We start from the raw sequence: 14,033 nt of genomic DNA on the forward strand, positions 1-14,033 counted from the left end.
ATAGATAGACAGATAGACAGACAGGCAGGCAGACAGACAGATCGATAAATAGACAGATAGACCGACAGATAGACAGAGAGGCAGTCAGTCAGTCAGACAGACAGATACGTAGACAGACAGTAACACCCTCAGCTGGTGTAAGACTGGTGCTCAGTGCTGTATCTGCACAAGTCCAGACTGGAGCACGGTTTCCTTTTTAAATTGCGGGTTTCAGCTGATGTTTCTTCCCCTTTCTCTCAGCGCTTGCTGCTGGAGCGTGGTCGCTCTCGGTGTCTGGTCTTGTAGGGCTGTGTTTGTGTAGTAGAGTCAGTGTGGGTTTCTCTAATGTGCTACGTAATGCACTGGAACGCGGAGAGGGAGCTGCTCCGCTGATGAACTGCTGAGTGTATTCTGGCCAATGTTCTGGGCTTTTCTCCGGAGTTTGTTCTGCTAATGCGTTCTGCAGATCCCAGCTGTAACGCTATCTGCAGAGGAAGTCTCGGCGCGTGCCGTGCAAACACGGCCAGCTCCAGCTGCAGGAACACTGTGCCTGTGCTTTGCTGAGTAACGGCAGTGTAGTGCCGGGTGCGGACATGGAAAACCACCGGGGTTTGTCTTATTGAACACTTCCCCTGGTGTGGTTTTAAGACATTTGGGAAAGGAAAGGAAAGCCTTTATATTTAAAGCCATAGACACTGATTTACTCAGCTGGCTAAGACTACATTAGCCATTGTGAATGACCACAGTGACCTGATTAGGGGTTATATGGAGTAGCAGTGCTGGTTTAGGGTCAGTTATTATCATCATTGTTAATATTTGATCAATTAACTTAATAAAAAAGAGCAAATTATGAACATTCAGGCCCAGCAGAGCTGACCCACAGCTGTAAACATATGGAGGCAGTATGTACAGTGTGTACAGCAGCATCCTTTCCCCGCCCCAGCGGTGACATCTGCCAGCACCAGACCACAGGCAAGCCCGTCCTCATTAGCAGGAGCAGAAACACTGATTAAGTTCCTGATCCTGACAACGCAGCAGTAATAGACCCTCTGCAGCGCGTGTTAAACATTAACCCCCTTCTCTCTGAAGCCTAAGCCCCTGGCTGGGATCAGAGATCATAAATTATCCTGGCAAGGTCTTGGCTGGGTCTCTCTGGGGCTTGGCTGGGCCTGGTCAGGTTTGGCCAGCGTGTGGCTGGGCCTGTATAGACTTGGCTGGACACAGCTCCAGTGGCCTAGTTGACTCCTGCCTCCCATGGAAGCAGGCCAGACTGCCCAGGGAACTGTTTTATGAGCGTTTTATGGGACTAAGCTGGGTTCATTTATGATGGATTGGAGCCTGTAGAGGAACTGAGGCTGCTGCTTGCACAGCTTTCCATTGAGAATAGCAACGGATTATCATTGATACAGTATATGAGGAGAATGGCTCAGATTTCGTACAGAATTGTCCAGTTTTGGGCTAAATTGTGGATTTTCCACTAAAATACAAGAAAGAAATCTGACCATATCAGTTGTAAAATATATTGTCGCTGTTTTTAAAATAGTAATCTGATCATTTGATAATTAATTACACAGTTATTAGAGATTTTATATTTAAAGTGGGACCATTTTGGCCAGAAATTGCTCAATTTATTGTTCAAATTATGTAAAATAAAAAAAAAAAGCCACAAACGGCAGCGACAATATATTAACCTGTTTATTAATTACTGTATCGCAATTAACGAACGCTCATTTCAAGGCCTGTATGCTCTTATACCATCTGAATGATACTATTGCCAATTTACTGTAAATAATCCCTACATATAACGCCAATCCCAGCAGCATTCGCCAATTTTTCGGACCCCCTGCAAATGGGAACCATACAGGCCGAGGCTCTGATTCTGTAAATCAGTGCCCCCCTTTAGAAGTGGAGCAGGATTTAATCACTACACACCAAGAAAATGAAAGAGGAGGAGACGTTCTAGGCTAAGGCCGGACATATGGCTGCGATTTCGTTTCTTCTGCAGGGCACGTTTATAGCGCCTTTAACCAGGCCGCTTTTACAGCGCTTTACTATAAGCCCACCTGTGCTTCACTAGTCTGACTAAAACACCCTCAGTATAACTGCACGGATCTCCACACAGCATCAGACGGTGAATGCTGCAGAAATTAACCCATTATTGCCATTTTTCTATTTACTATTTATTGATTTATTTATTGTTTGTTTGTTTATTTACTGACGTATTTAACAGTGATGTGCTCTGATGTCACAGGTCTCATACAAGCATTTGCCTCTCCATTTGTAGACCTTTTTGACTGCATTGCATTCTCAGATGTGATGCATCTCAGTCTGACTGTGAAGCATTAAGGGGCCCATATCATGCAAAAGCATATTTTTCGTACTCATTTTGACATTAAATTTGATGCATTAAATGTATAAAAATGCATAAAAATGTAAATGCACATTTTTAAACATACCATTTACTCCTCATTAAATCTATCTATCTATCTATCTATTGATAGATAAGAATAGATAAGAATTTTAGCCAACACCAATGTCACACACACACACACACACACACACACACACACACACACACACACACACATATATATATATATATATGACATTGGTGTTGGATAAAATTCTTCATAGCTCCAAAATGTCAACTTTACAGAACAATAGAGCAAAAAAAAAACATTAATTTTGGAGAGTTGGTCCATTCATCAACAACTGCCAGATTCCCATTATAAAGAAGTTAAAAATGAATAACTAAATGAATAAAGGATTTTCCTGACAGCTTAGTTTGGATTATTATATTGGATTATTAATATTTTGCACATAATTGTCTAGTTTTGGGCAAAATTGTGGCAAAATTGTAGTCCTTGTGTAGAAATCTGATAATTTGACGATTAATTACACAGTATTTAGCTTAGTTTCCATATATGGACAGTACAGACCAGGTCCATTATTGGTCCTCTTTTGGTCCGTTCATCATAAAATTCTAAAACAATGTAAAGAACAACTCCCAGATTCACATTACGGAGAAAGGCAACAGCACAAATTGAGAAACAGAATTTTTTACAATATGCAAATTGCAAAAGCTGCCTATTTTGCAATGCCTGTTCATCCTTTATACATAGCCCCGCCCACTCACACTGAAGCTATAAGAAGTGTTTCAGTCTGGATGAATTCATTTCAATGAGGCTCAATACAGGCTCAATATACAATTTGCATATAATATATCCTTTTTAAAGGCTCAGTTAATAGACAGTTTTATTATTAATAATATTATTAATTAATATTATTGTTTTAATGGATAAAGTGAGACTGTTAAACTGAGGCTGTTTTCCGGACATAAGCAGGATAAATGCAGGATAAACGCAGGATATGGACCCTTTAACACATATATAACTAATAATCCACTGAAAGATGCCTTTCACTTTCATCTGAGACAATGCTTTTATACAACCCCCCCCATAAAAGCCCCAAAACCTATGTATGTAACATACCTGCTGGGCTTTGTTACATTAAAGTGTGTTTTGTGTGTTCTAGTATGCTTTACTAACCTCCCCATGACCTCATTTCCTCTTCCTGCCCAGTACACAACTGCAGTAGATTATGGAGAGTTGTATGATTACTATGACGGACCCACCACCACCGACACGACAAGCGAGTTTTCCGAGACTCAGGTAATCGCATGTCCTGCGACTGTCATGTGGTGTCTGGCTGTCATGTGACCCCTCCGACCCTGTCCGAAATGCTTCCGTGTTGTTTGTTTGTTTGTTTGTTTGTGTCTTCAAGTCTTTGAAACTGGCGCCCGTCTCATGTCTAGCTGTTCATTTTTGTGTTTGTCTTTCTTTGCCGTTATTTCCAAACCAGTTTAACCCTTTGTTTGTGGAGTTGCTACTGTGGGTTTTCTGTACTGTTTAATATAGGGGTGTAAATGTGTATGTGATTGGCCCAATCATGTCCAACAAATGAATAGTACAGGCTAAGAAATACCAAAAAACCAAAAATACCAAAAAAACTACTTTTAGATATAATAGTAATATATAATACATTTATATATTATATATTGCATTATATTATATAAAAATATATATTATTTTAATATATTTTAGGTATTTTTATTGTTATGTTGAAATTCAGAGGTTCTAAGAGTCCATCAGACTGAAGTTAATGTAATAAATGAAGTGAAATATGTTGTCTAGCCTGGTCAATCTTGGTCTGACTGGATGTCTAGCCTGGTCAAGCTTGGTCTGACTGGATGTCTAGCCTGGTCAATCTTGGTCTGACTGGATGTCTAGCCTGGTCAAGCTTGGTCTGACTGGTTGTCTAGCCTGGTCAAGCTTGGTCTGACTGGATGTCTAGCCTGGTCAAGCTTGGTCTGACTGGATGTCTAGCCTGGTCAAGCTTGGTCTGACTGGGCTTCTAGCCTGGCCAAGATTGGTCTGAATGAATGTCTAGCTTGGTCTGATTGGTTGTCTAGCCTGGTCAAGCTTGGTCTGACTGGATGTCTAGCCTGGTCAAGCTTGGTCTGACTGGATGTCTAGCCTGGTCAAGCTTGGTCTGACTGGATGTCTAGCCTGGTCAAGCTTGGTCTGACTGGATGTCTAGCCTGGCCAAGCTTGGTCTGACTGAATGTTTAGCCTGGTCAAGCTTGGTCTGACTGGATGTCTAGCCTGGCCAAGCTTGGTCTGACTGGTTGTCTAGCCTGGTTGTTTAGATCACCTGAACCATCAAACACACCCTATACTGGTCAACCAGCTTAACCAGCCTAAAACATGCCATGCTATTTATGTATATTAATCAATAAACCATCTGGACTTAACGTTTAGCATCTGTACTTTCCACAGCTTCAACAAACTACGACTGAGATGTAATTTATTCATTTAATTTCAATTCCGAGATCAACACAGGTTTTGTTAGCATGCCCGTGACCTCTGAGGGTTAGCTTAGCCCACGTTGTGTCTTATCTGCTGCTCTTTGTTGATGTTTTGTGTATGTTGTGTGTTTTCTTGTCCCTCTGCTCGCCCTCACCGTCCTCCAGCGAATGAAGCGTAGTGTCTCCATGACAGCGAAGAGGACGAGAAAGTCTGTTAAATCCAAAGCCAAGCCATATAAGTACCTGGCTCCAAAAAAGACAGCGGCCAAAACCTTAGCCTCTAAGAAGAAGAGATACGGTTACCAGGCAACAGCGCCGGCGAGAAAGGCCGTTCTAGGGGTAAAAATAAAGGACGAAGTGTAGTCCAGCTCAGATGGCATAGAGATCTCCCCTTCGCCCTTTTCTTTCTGATGGAGATCACTAATGCCGTCAGAACGAGCAGAAGGGCAGGCGGCACTGGCGCCCTAGCCGATGACTCTGGGTTTTGAGCTAGCTCGCTAATCCCTTCTTTCTCGTTCTTCCTTCTTCTTCTTTCCTTTCACCTCGATACTACCTCAGCTAAACAACTTAGACGGCGAGTACTATACTGACAGTGAGCTTGACTACGGAACTGTAGATGCTACTAAGACTCAGTCTCCTGATGCCACCACTGAACCCAATGAGGTAAATATCTTTCTTCATCTTTCCTTACGCCAAATTCAGGGCTTTACATACAGTGGGCTTCTGGAACAGCCAAGGGCCAAAGAGTTTCCCAAACCCAGATTAGCCTAAACTTGGGCTGTAGAGAGTTTTCAATGGTGATCCACCATTAAAACAGCAATACAGTCCAAGACTAGGCTTAATCCATGTCTGCGAAGCCAGCCCTGAGGGTCTAAAGCCCAGAAATGTGACAAGGAGGTATCTGGTATGAAATGACAAAACCAAAAACAATCCCATGAGATTGTGGTCTGGTTTTTATTCAGCGGCTTCTTCTCTTATGATGAGCTGCTGAACAGAAAGCATTAAACACTATGCAGGACAGTCAAGCGATCCACTTCTGTACAGTGACCACACCCTGAACATCCTCAGTACATCGAGCAGATCTTTCACAGTCTTCTGCAAGTGGATCGTCCATGCATTTGTTTCCTGCTTTCTGTTTGATGAAGTCAGTGTTGGTTAAGGCTGCATGGCTGCTAAAAAAAAAGGGATCATTCCCCATATCCTGAGGTAAAGTATAACCTACTGTCTCATCTCCAGTAGTTGATGAATGGATATTAGGTTAATCACAAGGAAGGGAAATGCAGAAAATGGGACTTTGGCCAAAAGAGCTTTTGTTACTCAAAAATAGGCAAGAGAATCAATAGGGTTTTCTTATCAGTGCCAGAGACTGCTTTATTAGTTGAGTTAATGAGCTAATAGTAATTAACATCTACGTAACATTGGCTAGAGTAGTTAACATCTAAGTTACATCAGATAGAGGAGTTAACGTCTATGTAACATCACCTAGCTAACATCAGCTAGAGGAATTAACATCTACATAACATCACCTAGCTAACATCAAACATCAGCTAGAGGAGTTAACATCTACGTAACATCAGCTAGAGGAGTTAACATCTAGCTAACATCAGCTAGAGTAGTTAACATCTACTTAACATTAGTGAGAGTAGTTAACAGCTATGTAACATCACCTAGCTAACATCTGCTGGAGGACTTAAGATCTACCTAACATCAGCTAGAGTAGTAGACATCTGCGTAACATTAGCGAGAGTAGTTAACATCTACATGACATCAGCTAGAGTAGTTAACATCTACGTAACAGTAGCTAGAGTAGTTAACATCTACGTAACATCACCTAGCTAACATCTGCTGGAGGACTTAAGATCTACCTAACATCAGCTAGAGTAGTTAACATCTACCTAACATCAGCTAGAGTAGTAGACATCTACGTAACATCAGCTAGAAAAGTTAACATCTACGTAACAGTAGCTAGAGTAGTTAACATCTATGTAACATCACCTAGCTAACATCTGCTGGAGGACTTAAGATCTACCTAACATCAGCTAGAGTAGTAGACATCTACGTAACATCAGCTAGAAAAGTTAACATCTAGCTAACATCAGCTAGAGAAGCTCCTTGGCTGTGTTTAATTGAAGCTAGTCTAGGCTAATATACATCCAGCTACTTTAAGATACAACTGCTGACACAGTTGTGCAAATGCACACACACGGCTAGTCTAGTCCCTGTAGAGAAGTCATGCCAGTAGAATAAAAACTTTGATCTCTATAAATGATCAGCCCGGACATTTTCTTCACATCAGCTAGAGTACTAGCATGGACAACCGAGTACTCGAGTACCCATGCTCTTTCTGAATCTCTCCTGAACTCAACGGAGATCAGATTATGAAAGAGAAACAGGTTGTTTCCAATTAGAGCATGCCTTCCCCTCAGATCTAGCGAGGCCTGGGCTCTGCTTGTGGCCAACCATCATTAAAACCCCCTGTGCACTAATGAGAAGCAGATTATGCTGGAGCAGAACCACAGCAGGGCCCAAGCTGAACCGAGCCAAGGGCTTGCTAGCCTTGCTAAAGTCATATCCACTTCTTCAGATCAGAAGCTGGACTGGGGTAAAAAAACAAAACAAAAACAGACTGGGGATGAACATAAGAGCACATGCAGGGATTTGGGAGGTAAATGGTGTCGGTCCGAGCCGGCCGGTTGTGCAGCCTTAGCCAAACGTGGCAGAACGGTGTTCCCAGCTCCTCAGAGTTTTCAGAGGAGGTCAATCCAATCCAGGTTGAAGTAAAAAGCTACCACATGCTAAATGTGGAGATTCTTGAGCCCTTCCAGCCAAGTGAGGCACCAGAGCATTGAGCCCTGATGTCCTCTACCACAGCAGGATCGCTTAGTTCTGGAACTGATCATTACAGCAGAACTACGATCAAAGAGGCCAGCTGTGCTACTCGCCTCGCACCAGCCAGAAAACAATGACTTTCTAGACATTCTATAACTTAATTGAATATGATAAATCATTTCTATGATATTTTACATTCATTCCGCTCAGTGAATCGATGTAAATCTAAATAAAATGCTTTGTTAATGATGACCCCGATCAAAGCTAAGTCAATTAGCATTTGGCATTCGGGCTACCATCCACGAAGCCTTTTGTTAGATCACCTTCAGATGCAGAGGACAGTGATTTCAGACAGCATTTAGAATAGTCTGTCGGTTTGATACAGTATGTTTACTATATATATATGTCCAAAAATATTAGGACACTGTACTCTGCAGTTGAACACAATGTAACCCTGCTGAGAAACCCAGCCCAAGGTTTCAGATCAGGTCTAAGCTGGCCTTCATGACGGTCAAATATACCCAAAGCTAGCTGGGTAAGCAGCTCCTGACCAGAATAGCACACGGTGGTCAACCAGGATCAAGGCTGGTTTGCTGGTCACCATCATGTTGGTCAAACAGCTTGGCCATACTGATTGTCTAGCTCAGTCAGGTTGACCATGCTTGTAGACCAGCTAACCCATCAAACTCGAAGAAAAAACATACCTATACTGGTCAGGAGCCAGCTTGACCAGCTTAAACTGGGGCCAGGCCACTTCTTACGCTTCATTTCAGACTTGCTTAAACTATTTCTGTCTTTTTAAAGCATAAATCGATGTTTTTATTCTGCTTTGAGAAAAAGACAGGACTAGTTAAAAGGTCTGGCGTAGATTTGTGCAGCAGTGTTTTTGATTTTCGTGAAAAAAAAGCTTTTTTAATAATCAAGGTAGCACTTTATTTGTCCCTGGGTCAGTTATTTAGAATATATCAGCATAAAATATATGTAAAATTGCATATTCTGCAGTTCTGGATCAACGGCTCCATTATATTTAATAGAATGTTAAATATACAGTGTATATACATAGGAATTGAATGCTTAAATACATTTTTATTAGTTCAATTATCAACGATCTGACTCAATACATGATTAATATCATTAATATGTTAATACATATTTTTTTAAACACCTAAAAAACACTAAAAAGTCAAATTTTTAAGATTTAACGGGACAAACAAAGCTGTACCTTGCTGCTATCCACAATTTTACCTGCTTAATTATCATGTAATTCATGTATATTCATGCTAAACCCATGTAGGACAGCACAGGAATACTAGGAATACTCTGTAACCTTACCTGCTTAACTAACAGCCTTATTCCCATTGCTCACCCACCCCTGAACCCCCCTCTGCTGCATTGCTTGCCTGTAATAAGCCTGTGGAAGAGGAAATTGTGGGTCACTCTGAAACAGACCCGGCCCAGACCGGGCTGGAGCCCACGGACGGCCCTCAGCCCAACCAGCCCGTACCTGCTGGAACAGATGCATATGACTTTAAGGAGTATGACCTTAAGGAGTATGACGTGAACGAGCTTGACAAAAGTCAGTATGAGTTTGGGGCATACGATGAATTCGGCAACCATGCCCCAAACCCCACGGCCACTTACGAGGATGAGTTTGGGGTCGGCGTGCCGGCCGAAACCGATGTAGAGGAAACACAAGTGGGCACCGACGTAAGTATCACACCCTAGGACCTGAGTGAGCAACAAATGGGGTGTGTGTGTGTGTGTGTGTGAATGAAGGGGATATACAATATAACACTAAATGAATGAATGAGCATCTGTAACCAGATGTTTTTAGACGTTTCGTCATCGTAAGCCCCTTTGCGGATAATAAGTGCCATAACCTGTGATCGGGTTGGATATATTAATTCGAACCCTTTTAAAAAATTATGGCTCTGCCAGCAATAATAAGCTTTAAAGAGACCAATCTGAAGGCAAAACACATGCTTTTTAGTCTAGCAGTTAGTCTAGCCTGCAGTTCTTTTTACCCTAAGCGGGCAACTCAACCGAGCGGTCACGTACACTTTTTTTGGCGTAGCGCAGATACATTTTATTGTCACGTTTCTGCAATTTAACACAAATATAATTGTTAGGAGGGGCAGAATGTGAAATCTGAGACGTGAGACTCTGTTTAATGAGGTGGATAAGGTCGAACAACTGATCAAAGATGGGTTTTCCGAGCTTTACAGATATTTGATCGCGAAAAAAAGGTCTACCATGCAGTTATAACGCCTGTTAAAGGGTTAATAACATTTAACAAAGCCTACCATTATAAATTAAACACCCTTTTTTTATATGATAGGAGCAAAATTTGATACATGACAGAATTGAAAACTGACAACATCTCAGGCCCCCAGTTAGAGACCTGCTCCTCCATCCAACCATAGTGTTTCACCAGTGTGCTGTGAGCTTCCTGACCAATCACAGCACCCAATGAGTTTCGGAGGGTGTCTTGATGAATCCAGATAATGCAGGTCTTTACCCATATTGTACAGCCCTTCTGAGTGTGTGTGTGTGTGTGTGTGTGTGTATACGTCAGTCCTGGATTTGGAGTTGGAGGCTGTGGAATGTAAAGTTTGCTGTGAGGAATGTTGAGATGAACCTGAGGGGTTTCATGAACATGGTCCTGGTCCTAACCTCCTCTTCTCTCCTTTCTCTTGAGCATGTTTGCGACTCTCATGACTGCACACTCTCTCATACCATCTCTCTGTACCCACCTGTCCACACACACACACACACACACACACACACACACACACACACCTGCACACACACACACACACACACACACACACCTGCACACAGTGCTGTTTTCCGTGCCGTGAATGAAGTCATGTCCCGTTCGGCTCCTGGCTGTAACTAGCAGCCTGTTAGGACTCTATCTGCTCCGCTAGCCCGAAGGCACAGCAATTACCCCATTCCAGCGAGCCAGCTGTCTGTTCACACACGCCCTGCGCTCGCTCCACCTCCTCCGAAAAAAGACATTATTTACCCCCTCCCCCCAACTCCCACCCCCCTGCAGCTGAAGCCACCACATACACACATGTATGGACCACTGTCTACAGTGGAAATCCAGCCACTAGGTACATGGTACTAGGTTGTGGGGAGTCAGTGGCTGGGGACCGTGGATTAAAGGAGCAGTATGTGGAGTCATTCTCACAGCCAGGAACTCCACACTGTTCCTTTAAAGGAGACGATACATAAATACTGCTGTTGTAGAAACATTGTTATGTTTTGATTGGAAACAAATGAAAAAGCTCTCCCATTGGTTAATCCTTTATTAACTTGAGTTAACAAGCTCTCCTATTGGTTAATCCTTATTAACTGGACTTGACTAAACAGGGTTTTATTGATTAGGACTTTTTTTATTGGTTAGGACTTAAAAAGCTCTCCCATTAGTTAAGGTTTTATTAACTTGAGTTAACAAGCTTTCCTATTGGTTAGGACTTTATTAACTGGACTTGACTAAACAATGTTTTCATTGGTTAGGACTTTATTGACTTAACTGAACAAGCTCTCCTATTGGTTAATCCTTTATTAACTGGACTTGACTTTCATTGGTTAGGACTTTATTAACTTGCCTAAACAAGCTATTCCATTGGTTAGGGCTTTATAGACTTGACTTGACTTGACTTAAACAAACAAGCTATTCCATTGGTTAGGGCTTTATAGACTTGACTTGACTTGACTTAAACAAACAAGCTCTCCCATTGGTTGGGTCTTTATTTACGTGACTAAATAAGTTCTACCATTGGTTAGGACTGCATTGACTTAACTGAACAAGGTGTCCTATTGGTTAGGGCTTTATAGACTTGACTTGACTTGACTTAAACAAACAAGTTCTCATTTATGTATAAATAATCAAATCATAAAAATGCAAGAAATAATAATGCATATAAATACAAATATGCAATATAAATAATGCATAAAAATTGGGAATGTAAAATTAAATAAATGTAAAACGTCAGGAGAGCACAGTATAGAACATTTTAATAAAACAAAAATATAAGAACTCATTTAATGACCAGGACATTTAGTCCAAACGCACTTAAACAGATGGGCAGTTCAGGAGCTACCTAAGAACTGAGTAACTTCTAGAACTGAAGTGGAACTGCCTCGTCCAGAGAGAAGTGAAGGTCATTATACAGTGTTCAGCACACTGAACATGTATTCCTTTAAAATCACAGGCTGGATTATATCTAACCTGACCCGACAGCTCGCCCCATGATGTTTATAGGGAGTATCATGTGTTAGTGTCTGTTTAAGGCCCAAACTCATGTTTTATTTGGAGTGGATGGAACTCCTTGTGTGGTCTGTGAGCACCACACACACACACACACACACACACACACACACACACACGAACAAGCCCAATATTTAGTTCCACACTCTTACAATGTATATATATATATATATATATATATACTGTTTAATAGCTACTGTAGTAAGACTGTTGGAATGTACAGTGTAGTTCAGCTAGTCTCTCATTAGGGTGAATATATATTAATAACACTCTAAATGTAGGTATTGTGATATACACTGAGGAGGCGGAGCTACAGTCTCTCATTAGGGTGAATATATATTAATAACACTCTAAATGTAGGTATTGTGATATACACTGAGGAGGCGGAGCTACAGTCTCTCATTAGGGTGAATATATATTAATAACACTCTAAATGTAGGTATTGTGATATACACTGAGGAGGCGGAGCTACAGTCTCTCATTAGGGTGAATATTAATAACGCTCTAAATGTAGGTATTGTGATATACACTGAGGAGGCGGAGCTACAGTCTCTCATTAGGGTAAAAATTAATAAAGGTATTTTTGTACACTTACTACATTAGAACACAGTCAAAGCATACACACTCTGACCGCAGCATGACTGTCCAACCTAAGCATTTACTCTCTCTCTCTCTCTCTCTCTCTCTACACACACACACACACACACACACACAAAGTTTACATGTGAGAAGATGACTATGGGACTATTTAGAAGCTATTTAGACTTGGGTTTATTTACACCTCATGAACAAGCTGTTTAACCGGCTGTTCCTTCTTCATATTCCTGCTGTAGATTTATCTCCCCTTAACACTCCAAGGCCTATCACACACTGAGGTGTGTTACTCAGTAACTACAGGGACGTCTGTACAGACTGGTGGGCTGTCCTCTGCTAATAGAGGTTTGTAATAACACTTTCGGCCCACCGGCGGTCCATATTTGGAGTACTGATGGGACTCTACTACATTACTCAAACCCATATCCAGTTCAAAAGGTTTTTATCATGATGCCACAGAAAATCCCCATTTGGTTCCCAAAGGAACCTGTTCACAGTTGGTTCTGTAGAGGAAGATCACCTGATTAGAAATATCCACATTATGTGAAAGTTCTTCCTTTCATCCTTTAGATGAAAGCTCCTGGGAAGACACTTTAAAAGGTGTAGAATTTCTAAGTTATATGAAGGTTCACGAACACAAAACTTTGAACAGGTTTAGAACATGTACATCATGTGAAGGTTCTAGAAAGACCCCTTATATTAATAGACCATTTAAATCTGAAGGTTCTAGAAAGACCCCTTATATTAATAGACCATTTAAATCTGAAGGTTCTAGAAAGACCCCTTATATATAGACCCTCTAAATGTGAAGACTTTAGAAATAACCATTATATACAGACCCTTTAAATGTAAAGGTTCCAGAAAGAACCCTTATATTAATAGACCATTTCAATGTGAAGGTTCTAGAAAGACCCCTTATATATGGACCCTTTAAATGTGAAGGTTCTAGAAAGACCCCTTATATTAATAGACTTTTTAAATGTAAAGGTTCTAGAAATAACCCTTATATTAATAGACCATTTAAATCTGAAGGTTCTAGAAAGACCCCTTATATATGTAGACCCTTTAAATGTAAATGTTCTAGAAAGACCCCTTAAATAGATCCTTTAAAAAAGAAGGTTCAGGGAAGAAACATACTTTTTTACATAATTTAAAGGTTCTTTAAAACACAAATATGTAAAACAGACGAACAGAAAAGATGGTTCATTTGGGAACCCAATGTGGTTCTTCTGTGACTCACACACTGAGGCACACAGGCTTAGTTCTGGAGGCATCTTCTCACATGAAGCTGAATAAAGTGGAGAACTAAGGTGGAGGCCAGCCCAGGCCTGCTGTGGTGTTGACCTCTGACCTGTTATGTGTCGCAGGTTGGTGGGGGTGCTTTCCTGGGACAGAAAGGAGAGAAAGGGGAACCAGCTGTCATCGAACCCGTAAGTTATTCCTTCCTGAGGAGCTCATTGCTGGGAATATTAGAGATGACCTCTT

General features: G+C 41.3%; 1 protein-coding gene across 1 annotated transcript in view; it reads left to right on the forward strand.

The window, feature by feature from the left end:
* The window catches only part of col11a1a (collagen, type XI, alpha 1a), a 148,503-nt gene that overhangs the window by 36,620 nt on the left and 97,850 nt on the right, over nucleotides 1-14,033 (forward strand). Inside the window, exons 6-9 of the mRNA XM_072679262.1 lie at nucleotides 3,561-3,650; nucleotides 5,405-5,509; nucleotides 9,086-9,382; nucleotides 13,916-13,978. Coding sequence (XP_072535363.1) covers nucleotides 3,561-3,650; nucleotides 5,405-5,509; nucleotides 9,086-9,382; nucleotides 13,916-13,978 — 555 coding nt within the window. The remainder of the gene's footprint in view (nucleotides 1-3,560; nucleotides 3,651-5,404; nucleotides 5,510-9,085; nucleotides 9,383-13,915; nucleotides 13,979-14,033) is intronic.

Source organism: Salminus brasiliensis, chromosome 5 (genome assembly GCF_030463535.1).
Source record: "Salminus brasiliensis chromosome 5, fSalBra1.hap2, whole genome shotgun sequence".
NCBI lineage: Eukaryota > Metazoa > Chordata > Actinopteri > Characiformes > Bryconidae > Salminus > Salminus brasiliensis.